This window comes from Ricinus communis, chromosome 5, assembly GCF_019578655.1.
Source record: "Ricinus communis isolate WT05 ecotype wild-type chromosome 5, ASM1957865v1, whole genome shotgun sequence".
NCBI lineage: Eukaryota > Viridiplantae > Streptophyta > Magnoliopsida > Malpighiales > Euphorbiaceae > Ricinus > Ricinus communis.
This window is the reverse complement of record NC_063260.1, coordinates 21,847,435-21,864,328: the sequence shown is the minus strand read 5'-3', so window position 1 is coordinate 21,864,328 and position 16,894 is coordinate 21,847,435. Positions and strand designations below refer to the sequence as shown.

The following is a 16,894-nucleotide window of genomic DNA, read 5'->3' as shown; positions in this document are numbered from 1 at the left end:
TCCAATATTTTAACTAGAAGTTTAAATCCTTGCTTTTTGGGGACACCAGATTATACCGATCGACATAAAAGTTAAGGGCAAGCATCATTAAATGTAATCTAAAATGAACTATTTTGAGCCACTGGTTTTGGAACTGATTTAAGCTTAGAGCTTGTTTTATGAAAGTTTTGGAAGAAGTTTTTAAGGCCAACAACTTTCTTACAATTGAGAAGACTCAAGTCTTGTTACGAAGTCAGATGGGATTTTGAGTAAGAAATGATTATCTTCTGATCCTTTAAATAGCTAGATATTAACAATGCAAATCAAATATTACACGTTGCATTTTCTCAGGTTTGAAATTGAACCTATAACCTCAAGTCATGGAGCTTCATCACTTAAGTTAATTGGTTTGCGCCTAATTTGCAAATATGAAACTAATAAACTATTCTTCTTTCAAATTTGAAGATGGTATATCTACCCATAGGCAATGCAGCATTAAAAAGGAAAAGGAAAAAACTAAAATTTCAAAGATGGTCTAAAGGGAATTAACTATTTAGGAAGTAAAAACGAGGGAAAAAAGGGGATTTGAATATTGAATTAACAAGGGTTCAAGAAGGTAAAACAAATTCACTGGGAATGGCAGATATTAGTACAAATAAGAGAGTACTAAAGTTCAGGGCAGCTGCATTTGTCTCAAGTGGAAAGGCTGCAAGTGAAGGGAGGGCATATTTTATATCATCATCATATCATATACTGCCACAAGTAGAAAAAGAACCATAAAGAATACATACATACATATATTTATATAGTGTCAGAGCATGTGACCTACGGCCACTAGCAATATGGGAGACAAAGTGAAACCAAACGAGAGGCCCGTGAACACTGCATATGCTATTTTTTTTCCTTGTTTTCTTTTTTACTCAGCATCCCTTCTCCATTTCTCACTAGTGACTGACTCAAACATCACTGTATCCTCTGACTCTGATCACCTTCGCCAACAGCTATCCGTTTCCCACATCCATTCCCATGCAAGAATTTTGCAAACTCTACAATCAATAGGACAACTACTACCAATATCATGATGCACTTCATTTGCAGACTTTTATTTTTGCTTTCTTTGTTTATTTCATTGGCATTTCTCGTTTCAAGTTCATTACGTACGTTCATCCTCTAAACTGAGTTGATAGTTTGTCTCCTAAATCGACGTCTTTGCTCAGGTATTACATTAACAGTTGTTTAAAAATTTACTAAATGTTCATAAAATAAAAATAGGTGTGTCTGAAGTGATAATATATATGATTCACGAGAAAATTAGAATGTACTCTGTATAATAATTATTACACAATTATCATTCTATTTTAATTTCAGAAAGTACCAATAGTGTTACGTCATTTCAGTTCCAAAAAGGAATTTTGTGAAAAAGGAAAATGCCTATGCAGTAAAGGGTAATAGAGCACTAGGCATTCTTGTTTTTTCATTTTTTTTTTTTTTTTAACTTTTACCATTTCCTTTGCTGTTTCAGTTCCCAATTTCGTATGAGACAAGAAGATAGTAGCTTTGTCAATCCAAGATCCCAACACATGACCGCTTAACCCCTCCCATTCCCATGCTATAAAAGGGCCCAACTTCCTCTGTCCTAAATCTCACTAAGCATTTAATAAACAAACACATAGCTAGAGGAAAAGAAAAACAGATAGAAAGAGAGAACAAGAGAAAGATGGTGTCTGGAGTGCAAAGAAGAATGGTATTGCGCAACAAGCTTCACATTCTAAGAACCCTTACATGCTCCAAATCTGTAATATGCAAAAACTGTACTCTCTTCTAATTGCAACAGTAACATGCACCCAAGTTTTTGATACTGATTGACTCCTTCGTTGTTTGTGAAGGTGAAAAGAAATTGTATTATTGCAGATGCTGTTCTATATATTTACAAGCTCAGTCTCAAGGTGGAGGCAATTAAAAGAGAACTTTCAAACTTGAATGCTATCAAAAGTGAATACTTGCGCCTGATGAAGCAAGTCCAGTGCTTGCCCAAGGTATCTACTTTCTTTTTCTCTCTGCGCGCCCTTGTCAAAAATATTTTTCATTTTTCTTCTCCGTGCCCCTATCAAACTTTATATTTTCATTTCTTTCTTTTCTTTTTTTGTGCATGTATAAATGCAGAGGGAAGTGAAGGTAGAGAAAGCAGGGAAAGGGTTTCTTGTGAGGGTGATTTGCGAAAAGGGAGGAGGTAAGCTGGTGCCAATACTAGAGGCTTTTGAGAAAATGGGTTTAATTGTGCTGAATGCTAAAGTGTCATGCAACTTTTATTTTGGCTTGGAAGCCATTGTTGTAGCTGAAGAACAGCATGCTCTAGATGTAAATAATGTTACTCAAGAAATTCTTGAGGCCATAGATAGGTAAAGGGAACATAGAGAGAACCACATAAAGTTTCCTGTGTAGTTAATTAATGACTTTTTCAAGTAATCTTATTGTTCAAGTCATTGATGTTGCCTTGACGCACTTTCTCCTTTGTTTGTCAGTTTCGTTTAAAAAGGAACTGAAGTACTTTCGATGTCTTTTTCTCAAACTTTTTCTTTTCCTAATAGTCTAGTTGAATATTTTCATGTTTCAAGAACTGATCTCTTGAGGGTTGGATATGAATTCTTGTGTGTAAGAGAAAATTTCTGAATATATGGATCGAGTGCGTCCGAGTTTGCTATAAAATTCTCCTGATTACTAAATCATAGGGGGAAAAATGTATCTGGGTTTTGCCCAATTAGGCGAATTTTTTTATTTCTTCGGTTGTCCTTTTCTTTTTCTTCTTTTTTTATTTTAAGTATTTGGTGAAAATGTTAGAACTAAATTGAGATTTTTTTTTTTTTTAAAAGAGAGAAATGGCTATCCTTTATAACCCAATTAAGGTCACAATAAACAAATTAAGTTTTATTGGAAAAGAAGAGCATGAATGCTTAAGCAGTCAAGTCCGAACGATATTTTCAGTCATAACCTAGAAGAACTAATTAAATTGCGTATCTACTGAACAAAAGTGGCAGCAAAAATGTAGAATAATATTAATCTTTTGCAAAATTCTTTGTTTAGTTTTTGTATATATACTATAATTAATAAAAAATAATATTTATAGATGAATATTTTAGATATTAATATTAAATAATTGGCACATCACAAAGAAGCGCAGGAGAAGAGCCCTCCTAACAGACCTGATCAGGCAGAGAAGCATCAACTCGAGCTAGTCTACGAGCTACGTGACTCGCTGATCGACCAACAAAAGAAAACTTACAATTTTATAAATCCATGGCGAGGATTTTACAATCTGAAACAACTAAATTAAAGTATGTTAAATCTGCAACTGGGCTTTGAAGAGCAGCAATCAGTAACTGGGAATCAAATTCAACTTAAATAAAGACAGCAAGAAAATTCTTTAGCCAACTAAAAGCTTCACGCATACTAAGACCTTCAGCAACATGAGGAGGATGCAGACCCTCAAAACTATCATGCATAACAGCCAACATACATCAACTGGAATATCCGAGAACACGTTCATATCTAGTATTATCTATTAGTCTCGTGTATACATTGAGATATACAATAAACTTAGATAAAAATTATTCTAAATTTCTTATCTTTCATTTCAAATGATATATATATATAAAATTTTCATACACGTACTTTGTACATAAAATATTATATTTTGTGGCTCGTTATAATTAAATGTCATTAAAGACCTTTTTTTATTATTTAAACTTATTTTATATTATTATTATTTGTTATTAAATAATAATGTTTCAATCCCTCATTACTTCACATATCATATGAGATTTATTTATTATCTCAGTCCTATAAACGTTATTCTTAGTGATATATATTTCTGTGATATAATAAAATAGATTTTTAATTATATATTAAAAAACATGAATCATTATATATTTACTCATACTAATTTTATTAATAATTTCATATCTTACTCGATTTTTTTTGTATTGATGAATAAATTATCATGTATGCTATTAATAATTTTTAATTATTAATAGTTATTACTGAGTAATCTTTTAATTTTTCTTGTTCTGTTAAATATAATACAAAAGTATAGAAAAGGTAACCAAATCTCAAATTCATATCCATATATTCTTGACTAATCAAGTTATTTTAATTAATATACTTGCATTATTAAATTTTTTGCAAAATAAAAAAAAAAGGATATAAGAATCATGTATTATACCCTAATCCAAGAATTTCAAGTACATTGTGATTATTATTATTATTAACTACCTGAATTTATAAATTGATTAATTAGGTAGAGTTAATCATGATATAAAATTCATATGTAACATTTTCATTTTGTTATTCTAACTAAATCTTTTTTTTTTAATCTTAATTGCAGTATATAGCAGTTAAATATATTTAAAACATGTGAAGATTCTATTTGAAATGAATAATTAGTAAGAGCTTGTTATTAAATGAAATATCCATATTTTTCCTCTTTATGCGTATATTCAAATATATGAGAGTTTGGATACCACAGCATGCACTAACTGAAGAATGGCCATCAAGAAACCAAGTTAGAAGAGTTGTTTCTGTTGGGTATATGTCAACTAAATTAGAAACACAAGAAACTGGAAAATGTTTTCCATGAAAGTTTATTTACAATGGTCGACATTGGGCCTTATTGTCAGCCTGAATAGGGCTACACTTGCTACCATCCGACATCCATAGAGTGAAACAGAAGGGAAGAGAAAAATGACTTTTGGTGGGTTTCTGCTGCGACAGAATGACATTCTATTATATGATCATCTAATTTTATTTTATTTTTAACTGGCATTATACAGTTAAATGTGTGTCGTACCTGCCCTAGACTCTTTAAATGCCAGTTAACTTTAGATATAGCTCCCAAGTTTTAATTAAAATTAGACCCCTTTTGTTTTTCTCCAAAAAAATAGAAAAAATAAATAGACCCTTTATGTGACAAAATTGAAAATTGAAATTAAACAAAGGATAGTATAACATTTTTAAATATGATATTCATTTTCTGGATTGGTTTGATTAACTGCAAATACTGAAATAAGTATTACATATAAAGTAAAATCAGGTAAATACTGTGAGAGTGTATTGGATTGAGAAAATTAAAGACTTTATGAAATTTAAAAGTTATGGTGTATTTAATAATAATTTTAAAATATTTTTTATGAGTTATGGAGTGTTCAATATTAATTTTTAAAGATCTTAGAAAAGTTTATCGAAATTAGAGGTATTTAATTACGACTTTTATAAAGTTTATGAAAATAAATTAGTATTTAAAAAGTTATTGAATTTAATTACGACTTTTATAAAGTCTATGAAAATAAATTAGTATTTAAAAAGTTATTATTTTTTATAGACATAAACTTTTATATATTTTGAATAATTATTTATGCATTGGTATAAATAAAAAAAATTTAAAATTATTTTCTTTACTTTTCCTCAATATCTCAATAGACTTTTTATTTAAAAAAAAAATTAATTTTTCTTCCTTTCAAATTCTCCCATATTATTGTCAAGAGATTATATGCAACTCAAAAGTTAAAAATTATTTATTAATAATATTCTTTTATACTCATAAATAAATAAATAAAACTAATCAAATTTTTTTAGTTTAATTCTAAGACGATCCCTTATAAAATATGTAAATTTCAAATGAATAGTGGTGATTTTTGAAGGATTGTTTCGTGCAAACAACTTCACCACAAACTTCTAGATTTTATTAAGAATATCATTTTGATAATTGTTTCAATTTGTAAGCATGATTTATGTACTTATCAAATAGATAAGGAGCAAAATATAGCAAGTTGACATGAGTTTAGTGGTTTGATTAGAGAAAATCATGATATGATAATATTTTTGAAAAGAAAATTATTGTCTTGAAAAAAATAGTGTTCATATTGTGAGATAGAAAATTTAGTATGAAAACACAACAATGAAATGAAATACTTAAAAATAATATTATATGGAATAATACTTGAAGTAAATGTATAAAAAGAAGAAGAAGAAGAAAATAATAAAAAATTAAATTAAATAATTAATTTTATTTTTAAATAATGAACATTTTTTTTTTTGGGAAATTAAATAATGAACAATAGAGAATAATAATGTGTGAACATCAATAAAATAAAAGTCCAATCAGTGTCTAAATTTTTATAAATAAAATCGGTAAAAATCATTTATAAATTCATTAACTCTATAAGATTTATTAAAATATCCTATATGTTCTTTAAAAAATAATTGACTTAAAAAAATTTAAAAAATTCTTTAAAAATCTTAATTAAATACTCTTCAAACCCTTGGATTAAAGATTTTACAATTCATATATAAGCAATTTTTTCTTTCTAGAATTTCAATTCGAATTTTACAGCTCATATATACAGTAACAAAAGACTCATACCACTTGATTTTTTTATTGAAAAGTCAAACGTAATTAGGAATTCAAATTAAACTTTTTGAACTAGCTTAAGTTTGAATACGAATTGAAATCTTATAATAATAATTTTTAAAATAAATAGTCCAATTTGTAAAATATCGGAATTAAATATTGCAATACTTCAGTGCTATACAATTCAATATTAAATCACTTAGAACTAATAAAGCTTTTAAACGAAATCGAAGTATTAGTCATAATAATGAATATTTAATTATTAACAGAGGAGATAATAGCATATAGCCTGGGGCTAGATGATTAATTAAGAAGTGGTCCAATGCATCAAAAATATCATGAAGAAAAATTATTTTCCAAAATTAAAAGTCTATTTTTAGATGATCTTTACCGTCCATTATTATAGTTTAAACCTTAATCTGATAAGGAAATTATGAATTTCGTTTTCCTATGAGAAAAATGGGATTGAAGGGGACCCATAATCTATAATCTAACATTAAACATTCACCACCGACTTCTAATATATAAACTCAATTATTCTTACGCATGTATCAGATAAACGACCTCAATAAATTATGTATCTTAATTAAATTTGTTATATTATTATAGCATAGTTTTTATTATATTTCAGATTTTTTTTACTATTGCAGAAAATTTAAATTTTAAAAATAATTCTCATTTTATAGTAACTGTCAGTTTTTAATTAAAAAAAAAATTATTATTTATCATTTTTATATATTCAATGTTGCATTAATTTTTTTTATTTTATTATTCTATTAAAATGATTATAATAAATTTTAAAATATTTATAGAAGGATAAATTAGTCTAATTCAACTAATTAAATATAAAATCTTTAATTTTTTCTTAAACAACTTCTTTTTTTTTTTTTCTTTCAGGAGGGTAAGTGAGTCCTTTAAGGAATAAAGAAAAAGTTAAAAGCATTGCCTTCAACACCGTCGAAACCCATTTCTTCTGATTCTATTTCATTATTTTCAGATTAAATAAAAAAGAAAAAAGAAAAAAAGAGTAAGAAGATTGGAAAAGAAAAAAAGAAAGAGAGAATTTTTTGTTTTTGCTTAATCTATGGAAGCACCTCACTACGAGCGCCACTATCTTTTCCATCACTAGCATCACCAATTACGGTGAGTATAGGATCAACGGGCTAGAACTATACAGCTTCATTGTCAGTACAATCAAAAATAATCTTTGATTTTCAAATGACATTGCATGTATGGTAATGGTGGTCAGATAATGGTTATGATGACAGTGGCGGTGATTTTCTAATTTGATTAAGAAGGAGGATGATAAAGAGGGGGTTAAGAGGAATTTACTTTGAATTTGAATTTGACGTAGTTTGAGCTTGACGAAAATAAGGAGAAGACAAAGGAATATAATACCCAGGGATAAAAAAAAAAAAAAAATAGAGAAAAGAAAGAAAGAAAAGTTAAGAAGGTAGTTTATTTGATGTGCAATAATCTGCTTTTATTATATATGTTTTAGTTAAAATACAATGCTTTGAGTAATTAAAATTAAAATTTACTCTTACATTACTATTTTTTTAATTATTTGTATATAAGGTTTTTATAAAAAAAAAGAATAAAATTTGTCTTTTTAAATAAAACAGATAAACAATTGACCTATATTTATGGATGACGGTCATTTCCTAAAATGGAGACTATATTAATACATAATTGTCCTTTTCTATGATGGGAGGTGGAAGTATCATGAATGATATTTGATAATCATTTGTAATACAACGAGGGACTTTTAATTTAGGAACCGTTCCAACTTTTGCCTAATCTAATTTTTTAATAATTTAAAAATGGTAAAAATTAGAAGAGTAGAGAATAGATGATAGCCATGGAGCTGTTAAGAGTATATATTTTAAGGAATCAACACATTTTATTAAACCTGATATATGCAGGTGATGTATGTATGTGATGCTTTGGCCTCTAACTCATAAGAAAGGTGTACTTCGTTTATTCTGAATATAAGAAGTGGAATGTGATTTATATATACAAACTAATTTCATATTATATATATAGTTCTTTTCATTTGTATATTACAGTTGCTAAAATGGCAGTTCTCGAATAACATTTATTTGGCAGCCAAGTAGAAGCGGCAACAACTAGCCAGTCACTAGAGATATTTGGCCACCCAAAGTTGAATTTTTCCTTGGATTTTATTTTCCTTCCTCTTCTCATCATATGTATTTGAATAATACGATAGAAGAAAATGAGCAAATAAACAATTCTTCTAGAAATCTGACAAATTCCATAATATTTCACATCACATATAGTCTAAGAATACCAACTCATGCGAATCATAACTTGGGAATACTTGAATCTAGGGGAATGCAATTAATCAAGAAAACTCTCATTGCATACACATACATTTAGCGAATGAACAGTCCACTCCTACAACATGCTACACAAGCTCTTCATTTGAGCTTTTGGAGGATTATAGCACATTAGCCATATATATGTTTTGCACTATTTAATTCGATTTTTTTTAGTTAAAGATTTTCACATATTTCTTTCCGTTCTAAAAATAATATTTTCTATGTCTTAAAAAAATAGTTCACTTTTAATCTACACACAGATTAAGATTTATTGGTTTGTTTAGTTAATAACATTAATTTAGTAATTATTTACTAAATTAACAGTTAAAATATGTAATTTTCATAATTCGTTAGCCAAGGTGAAACTAATTCTAGAACCACGGTTATCTTTCAAGAATAAGATTTTATTGACAGTTTTCTTGGTAGAAATTAAAAAGAAAAAACACTCATTTTGCAGAGACCCATATCAGAATTTTCACATTTGTTCTTTCTAAGAAACTCAATGTATTTGTATTATTGTTGTTTTTGTACTTCTTTTATTTTTCTACCTGGTTCTATGATTGAAGGAAATGTCGATAAAGGATATCCATTTTAACAATATCCATGACTTTGCATAAATTGATGATATAAGAATTTGGTGGTGTAGGTGGGTTTTGTTTTTGGATGCATTTAGAAGAGCGTAAACAGAAAAAGAAAGTTAAAACGGTGTGTTTTAAGGTAATAAAATAAAGAGTTTTAGTTCTAGATTAGTAAAATATATAGTTTCTGACTATATCCTACATAAAGCCTATGCGTTTAAATAAACTCAGCTTCGGTTGCCATCTTAGATTAATTGCACTACAGTCTAGCTATCTATATTGAATTATTAAATTCTAAGAGTTTTAAAAACAGTGTATGAAATTGCTACCATTAAAATGACATTATGATCAAATTAAAAAATTATTAACGAGTTTCTTTTATTAAGTCAGTCCAAAAAAACAATATAACCATAATAAATGAGTTGATAAATCTAATAAAATTAATGAAAATAGTTGTCACCTAAAATATCTAATAAAATATTTAAAGATGAATAAAAATTAGTTATATCAAAAGTATTTTTGAATTTATGTCTAAATTGAAAAAGGAGTATTTTTTAAACGAAATGAGTACTACATTTTCATAATTTATTTTCGTGACGGTGGTTTATCATTTTATTCCGCACACTTCCAATATTTTAGCGCACACTGTGGCTAAACAAATGTTCTCCTTCTTCTTCCCTCTGTAATTCTCCTGTTTGCTTCCTTTCTATGTGGAAAGGAAAATATTTATGTTTCACATAATTTAATTATATATATATATAAAAGAGTAATGATAACAAGTAATAAGAGAATCATCAGTGATTCATGTCTTATATAAAAAGCATACCTAGCTATTGGAGGGAGGGAGTTTCAAGATATATATATATATATATATATTCTATAATATATAAATAGTGAAACAGGAAGCCATGAGGAAGTTCCAGTTCCTTGCAAATGCAGTAGTAAGGATATATTTGTTTAGAAAAGAAAAGGATTAAATATACAAATATATAGAGAAAGGCCATGAAAGTTGCCGTGGTTAATGGAAAGTCAGAGATGGAAACAATTTTTATAGACTTTGATTATTATTAATTAATGAAAGCCTCAGTAGCAGTAGAGAAATTGTCGTAATCACATTACTTCACGCACCAATTATTTAATTAATTAATGTAATCTATAGAATATTGAATTTCAGATTTTATTTTGATATTTTTGATGTAACAAACTCGCCAATCAGCTATTGTCCATCATTTTCCCATTGGCGGGAGACATAAACAGTAATAACGGACTGAGTCAACAATGGAGGATAACATTCCACTTGTTATATCATACAATAATATCTAGAATCATGCCACAAGTTCAAGAATTTTGAAACCAATTTTGATAAATTAATCTGTGGTGATTATTTTTATTAGAATATCAAGTCAAAACATAAAGTCCCTGCAAATATTTTAGGGTGTTCTAATCTTAGGCATCATCATTATCATCGTTAAACAAGTGATTCCAACAAACTATATAATATGTGAATTTTTCTGTCAATTTTATCAAGAAAAAAGATAATTAAATCTAGCCATAATTGTGCTTTTAAATCTTCCAATTTATTGATGGAATAAGAACCACGCCCACTACAGCCATAATAAACTTACTGCAATTTTTGTTTTCTTTGATAAAAGATTGCTAAGGCACTTTAATTGAACTTTAAGTATATCGCCTAAATTATGTTATAGTGGTTCTTGGAAATTCTCATGAAAGGAACTGCATTGATGCAAATCAGTTCGATCAAAAGGGAGATTAAGATAGGTTGTATTTTATTTTTATTCTTTTTAAAAAGAAATAAGAGTATTATATATTAATGAGAAATAATAAATATATATATATATATATATATATATATAAACATATTAAATATTAAAAAATATTTATAAAAGTATTTATTTCAATAATTATCAACGGTGTTAATAGAATGTAAATTATAAATTTACGAAAAATATGATGCAGACAAAAAGTTAATCTTATAAATATCAAATTTCATTATTTAATGGTCGGATATAATTTTTATATTTTTTTCACCACTTTCATAGACAAAAAGCCTAACGTCCATATCATTATTTTCATAAAAAAGAATTTCACGTCTCATAGTAAAGTAACTTTATAGTTTTTTACAAAATACTAATATTTAAAAATTTTTAATATAAAATTAAAGGAAAAAAAAACTACCCAATTTGAAAGGTAATCAATATTAGGTCAAAAGACGAATTTTTAATGAAAACAGGAAAAAAAAAAAGGGAGAGAAAAGCGGCTAGGGATTTTAGATTTGTCACTTTTGACTTTTATGTTGGTTAAATTAGAAAGAGGAGTAGTTAATTATCAAAGATGGAAAAGCCATGGGGAGTAAAGTGGAATTGAATGAAGGCAAAAACAAGGACAAGGCCAAATTAGATATATCCTATTAGGATGTAATCTGTCTACTAAATGTTTAATTAAGGAATCGGATAAAACCTTACCATATCTTTCTTTTTCCGCTTCATGAAGCAAAATATCATGTGCACTAACATCAAAAATACTTCTTCTTGAACAGAAGGCACATATTGCGTTGGTTTCTTTTATTTGAAACATGAATTGAACTATATTAATTTGTTAATAAGGTTTTCTTTAAGCATTTATAAAATTCTAGTGTTATGTTTGATTAAAATCCTTTAAGAAATTTATTTCATTTGAAGAAAATATATGAGAGAAATAATAAAGTTGAAGGAGGTATTTTGATGTTACAGAATAAACTAATATGAAATTTATTTAAATATTTTATATATTTTTAGTAGAATTTAGTTTAGTTATAACCAATCTCACACAAACTTGAATGTTTTGATTCAAAGCACGTGACCTTTGAATTTGTAAATAAATTTTATAAATTTATAAATTTCAACCAAACATAATGACGAGAATTAAATTTTCGCCGGCTGCTATAATTTAATGATAACATTTTGAATATTTAGATAGCAATTTTGAAAATTTATAAAAGGAGAGATTGTCTTATATATGTAAGAACTGATCATTATAAAAAACGTTATAATTTAATCATAACATATCGAATATTTAGATAGTAAGCTTGGAAAATTCTTTAACATTTATAAAAAGAGAGATTGTCTTATATATTACAAAAAATGTAAAAACTATTTAAAATCATTGTTGAATGTTAAAATATTAGGTTTATATTTTTTTTGTCAAATTTATTCTTAAAAAATTAATGATTTAATCCTTTTTCAAATATTTTTCAGAAAACAATTAAATAGGTAGCGCAAATCAGTCTAAAGCCTCAGTCAAATGTTAGTGATTTTGCTCTTTAGCATATTGATTATTTTTATGTTTCAATTCTAAAAACACATTATAGAAAGACATTGTTTTTCTTTGTCTTTTTGGTTATGTGAATTCTTTACTCATGGTATGAATGACCTATTTTAAACCTATTGAAAAAAGATTCCATAAAATACACGAAAATTAACTCATTGTACACATCATCAACTGCTAAAAGAACTTGTAATAAAAATTAAACTGCTAAAGCCAATTTAATTATTTAGGAAATCAATCGGTGGGCTTAGGATAATTAATATAAAAAATAAATTGAGGAGGTCGTTTTCAAATTGCAATATATTAAAACTTGTTTGGGATTATATTCACATTAGCTTGCACGTCCTCAATAAACTAACAACAAAAGCTCATCTGTCAACATGGCGGCCAATTTTTAAAGGACCACCCCTCTCTTTCTCCACCTTCTCCCATCTCTTCCTCTTCTTCTTCTTCTCACATCACCAACCTAATCCTCCATTTTTATCTCCCTCTCTTCTCTTTTTCTACCCTATTATCGACGTCGTCGTCATCTCCGCCGGCAACACTGATCAAGAGGGACGGACTGTCATCCTCCATCAATATTATTAGCTTCGGATTTTTGCAGACCCTAAGTTTTTAGGCAAGTATAAATAGTAATTATGGACGGTAAGTACAATAACAGCGCACTAATCACTGATCAAGAAGAGAACGATAATAGTACAGAAAGTGGTCCTGAATCACCCCATTCTTCTAGCTTGCTTAACGATATGAAGATGAGTTCTACTTCTTCCCCTAAAAGAAGGTATAATTAGGCTCTTCTATTGTTTTTTCCTTTTCTTCCCGCAATTACAGAACATAGAGCTGGGTAAAGATTACAGAATTTTATAAGCTTTCCTTCACAAATAACCCTATTGTTAAATTATCAGCAAACGAGCAACACAAAAAAGAGTAATATCAGTGCCAATCAAAGACATAGAAGGCTCAAGGCTGAAGGGAGAAAATGCTCCTCCACCATCCGATTCTTGGGCCTGGAGAAAATATGGCCAGAAACCCATCAAAGGCTCACCTTACCCCAGGTAATTGTCTAACCTTCTAAATGCATTTCATTATCAACAATTTAATTAACATAGAATTCAAGTAACCTATTAATGAGATTGTTGTATTAAACTATTAGTCTTTTCTTTCCTTTTGAAGTTCTTACTCCAAATACTATATATAGCATGCCTAATAACAAAAACACGTTTCATGTGTGAACTGTTACATAAACAAGAAAGACAAACATAAGCTATAGATCAAAGACAGTTACTGATATCAGTTGTTGTTTTCGTCTATATATGTATACAGAGGATACTACAGGTGTAGCAGTTCAAAGGGCTGTCCAGCAAGAAAACAAGTAGAAAGAAGCCGTGTGGACCCCTCAATGTTGGTGGTCACTTATTCTTGTGAACACAACCACCCTTGGCCACCACCTTCAAAGAATCACCATCACCACCACCACAATAACACCAAACCCAACTCTACATTAATCAAGCCCGAAATATCCACACCCAGAAAAGAACCAGAAAACCCAGAACAACCCGAGCCTGAAGAGAGGTTCACTGATCTCGGAGACGGGTCACTTATAAGTACAGATGAGTTCAGCTGGTTTGGAGAAATGCAAACAACTTCTTCTACCATTCTTGAAAGCCCGATTTTTGCGGACGACAGGAGTAGGGCAGAAGAAGTTGAGCCGGCAATTTCTTACCCTATAAAAGAAGAAGACGAGTCACTTTTTGCCGATCTTGGCGAGTTGCCGGAGTGCTCGTCGGTGTTCAGGCACCACCGTGGAGTGGGGCCACAAGTCCAGATCTGTTGATGGGTCATCAAAGGTGGGCGTATCATATGCACCATAAGATAACAAAACAAGAAATTACAAGCATTTTTATTTTATTTTATAATTTTGAATTTCTGTTTAAAATTTTAATTTTTATTCTTGTTTTTAGCTTTAATTTTGCCTTGATTTCAGTGTAGTAATAAGTGAATAAATAGGAAAGGGTCCATTTCTGAAGTCTGTCGCGATCTTGTTGTAATTATGAAGAATTTGCCGTCTCAGAATGGATTATTTTCATTCAATTTAAATATCCAAGAAAAAGAAAAATAACAAATCGCATTTTCAGATTTTTCCGTTGATAACAAGGTAACTTCTGATTGTGCATTTTCTCAGCAATTAAAATTAATCTTATCCTTTTCATTCCATATTAAAAATTACCCCTTTCCATGTGAAATACATATATTTATTATTTATTATATACTTTAATATTTTCATGCAACAATGCTCGGATAAAATTAAGTTAAAAATTAAATAAATTATATTTTTAATTAGAGAAAAGGGAAATCTTAGCAGAAGGTGAGTGAAGCAATAGCTGAAATTAATTGCTCAACGTGAGAATGGGATTGTATTATTAGTTAGACATCTGTATTTAATTGGTCAATGATAGAGACAACTTTCTTGTCACCAATAATGCACTGAAAAAAAAAAAAGAAAAAAAAAAAGAACAGTTGCCTTGCCTTTGTTATAGCAGTGGTATTTATTTGATATTGAGAAGAGATGGACAATAATTTAAGGCATAGTAGGCTTTCTCATAGTATTTCTTATGTGGAAAACGTGTATTCCATATCAATGCTGTGCATGTGAAAGCAAAGCAGCCACAAATTGAGGTGCTTTCTTATTTCACCCGGAAAATGTGCATCCATTTTCTAAAGCAGCAGCCGCAGGGCAATGCATGCTTTTGGCTTTTGTTTTGCGACCAATTTATCATTAAAGTGAAAATAAAATTGGTAAAAATCTATTCTAGTTTATTATTATTATTATGCTTCTTCTCTTTTGGACGAAATAACTTTATTTCAAAGATTTATATATATAAAAAAAAAAAAAAACTTTATGAATACACTAAATATTAAAAATATTTTCCTAGAAAAGTAAAAAATAAAAAAGACTTTACATCAAATAAATTAAACACATTAAATACAGTGTTTCTAGTTGCGAGAATCTTTGAAAGATGACTTTTAGGCTTTATCATTTGCTCTAATACAAATAGATAAAGTATTATAGAAGAGATACAACTTATATATATGCACAATGTAATTTCACAGAGAGAGACCAAAAATAGAAGAAAAAGAAAACAATTCTTTCAATCTAATGGACTGAAGAAACTCAATGTAATTAGTTATAAATGATTGGAAGCTTGCCTGCCACTTATACAATAAATTGCATAAGACTGTGGTGCCAGTTTGGTATGGCAGTGGATGAAAGCACCTTTGAAAAAATTATAATTTTAGAATTTGAGACTTACTTTTAAATTAAGTAGATTTATACTTTTTTAAAAAAGAAATTTACAAAATATTTTTAAAAAATAATATACTTGATTGAAATTTATTCTTTTAACTCCCAATAATTCTTCTAAATATGCAATTAATATCTTAACAAAACCCTAATTTGGTAGGTACTTTTCCAGGCAAAGTTTTGTGTTTTCTAATTAGAAAGACATCAAATCAGAAAAGGATACATAGAACAATTGGTGAGGCTGGCTTTGGCAATTGCTTTTATTTCATGTCATGCACGTTGAAACAACTCTTCCCCTATTAACAGCTTACTTACAACTTGGGAGGGCAACCCTGATTCTGATTTTTCTTTTTGTTTTTTGGATTAGATCCAAATGATTGGCTCTTGAAAGCTAAGATTTCAAATGCAAGTATCAAAAAAGTTTTGACTTTTAGGTGAATCATATAGCTGGATAATATTCCACAAGCTGCACCTCTATGTTAGTCCTTTGATTTTTATTTATGTTCAATCAAAGGCAACTTAATTAATATTATATTATTATTCGTTCGCACATGATTTGATTTAAATTGCTTATTTTTATATCGGCTTAAAACAAGACATTAAGAGAAAAATAAAATATGCAGAATATTAGGAGTGGGTAAGGATTAGTCGAATGTGGGACCAACTGGACATTTAATTACGAAACCTGTCATAAATAAATTATTAATGCTCCCTTTGACGATCACACAAGAAAAAATATTAAATTATCAGAAACTGTCCTAATTTTGTTAAAGGGAAAAGCGAGATTACTTGTTTAATTAGTTTATACACAATAATCAGTAAAGGATGATAAATATAAATATTGCTAATGTGTATTATGGTAAATTTATTATTTTAGAGATTTTGTTTATTTGCGATGATTGACACGTGCACGGCACAGCGTCACCGTAACGTCATTTAAAATGAGAGGCTGGCGTTGTTAAATTAA

The 16,894-nt window shown here is 28.6% G+C and overlaps 2 protein-coding genes across 2 annotated transcripts; both read left to right on the top strand.

The window, feature by feature from the left end:
* The first annotated feature begins 1,504 nt into the window (after positions 1-1,504).
* On the top strand, positions 1,505-2,554 carry LOC8275168. The gene is made up of 3 exons (XM_002522200.4): positions 1,505-1,774; positions 1,866-2,015; positions 2,143-2,554. The coding sequence occupies exons 1-3, from the start codon at positions 1,697-1,699 to the stop codon at positions 2,380-2,382; spliced, it is 468 nt and encodes a 155-aa protein (XP_002522246.1). The 5' UTR covers positions 1,505-1,696; the 3' UTR covers positions 2,383-2,554.
* Positions 2,555-12,961: 10,407 nt separating this feature from the next.
* Positions 12,962-14,652, top strand: LOC8275169 (probable WRKY transcription factor 65). The gene is made up of 3 exons (XM_002522201.3): positions 12,962-13,407; positions 13,532-13,681; positions 13,950-14,652. Exons 1-3 carry the CDS (start codon positions 13,265-13,267, stop codon positions 14,458-14,460), a joined length of 804 nt encoding a protein of 267 aa, XP_002522247.1. The 5' UTR covers positions 12,962-13,264; the 3' UTR covers positions 14,461-14,652.
* The last annotated feature ends 2,242 nt before the right edge of the window (positions 14,653-16,894 follow it).

Bases quoted from the DNA above. Each gene is read 5' to 3' on its own strand.
- LOC8275168 (XM_002522200.4), top strand. From the start codon at position 1,697: ATGGTGTCTGGAGTGCAAAGAAGAATGGTATTGCGCAACAAGCTTCAC. The intron at 1,775-1,865 runs GTAATATGCAAA...TTGTTTGTGAAG, and splicing joins CCCTTACATGCTCCAAATCT to GTGAAAAGAAATTGTATTAT. The intron at 2,016-2,142 runs GTATCTACTTTC...GTATAAATGCAG, and splicing joins AAGTCCAGTGCTTGCCCAAG to AGGGAAGTGAAGGTAGAGAA.
- LOC8275169 (XM_002522201.3), top strand. From the start codon at position 13,265: ATGGACGGTAAGTACAATAACAGCGCACTAATCACTGATCAAGAAGAG. The intron at 13,408-13,531 runs GTATAATTAGGC...TTAAATTATCAG, and splicing joins ACTTCTTCCCCTAAAAGAAG to CAAACGAGCAACACAAAAAA. The intron at 13,682-13,949 runs GTAATTGTCTAA...ATATGTATACAG, and splicing joins AAAGGCTCACCTTACCCCAG to AGGATACTACAGGTGTAGCA.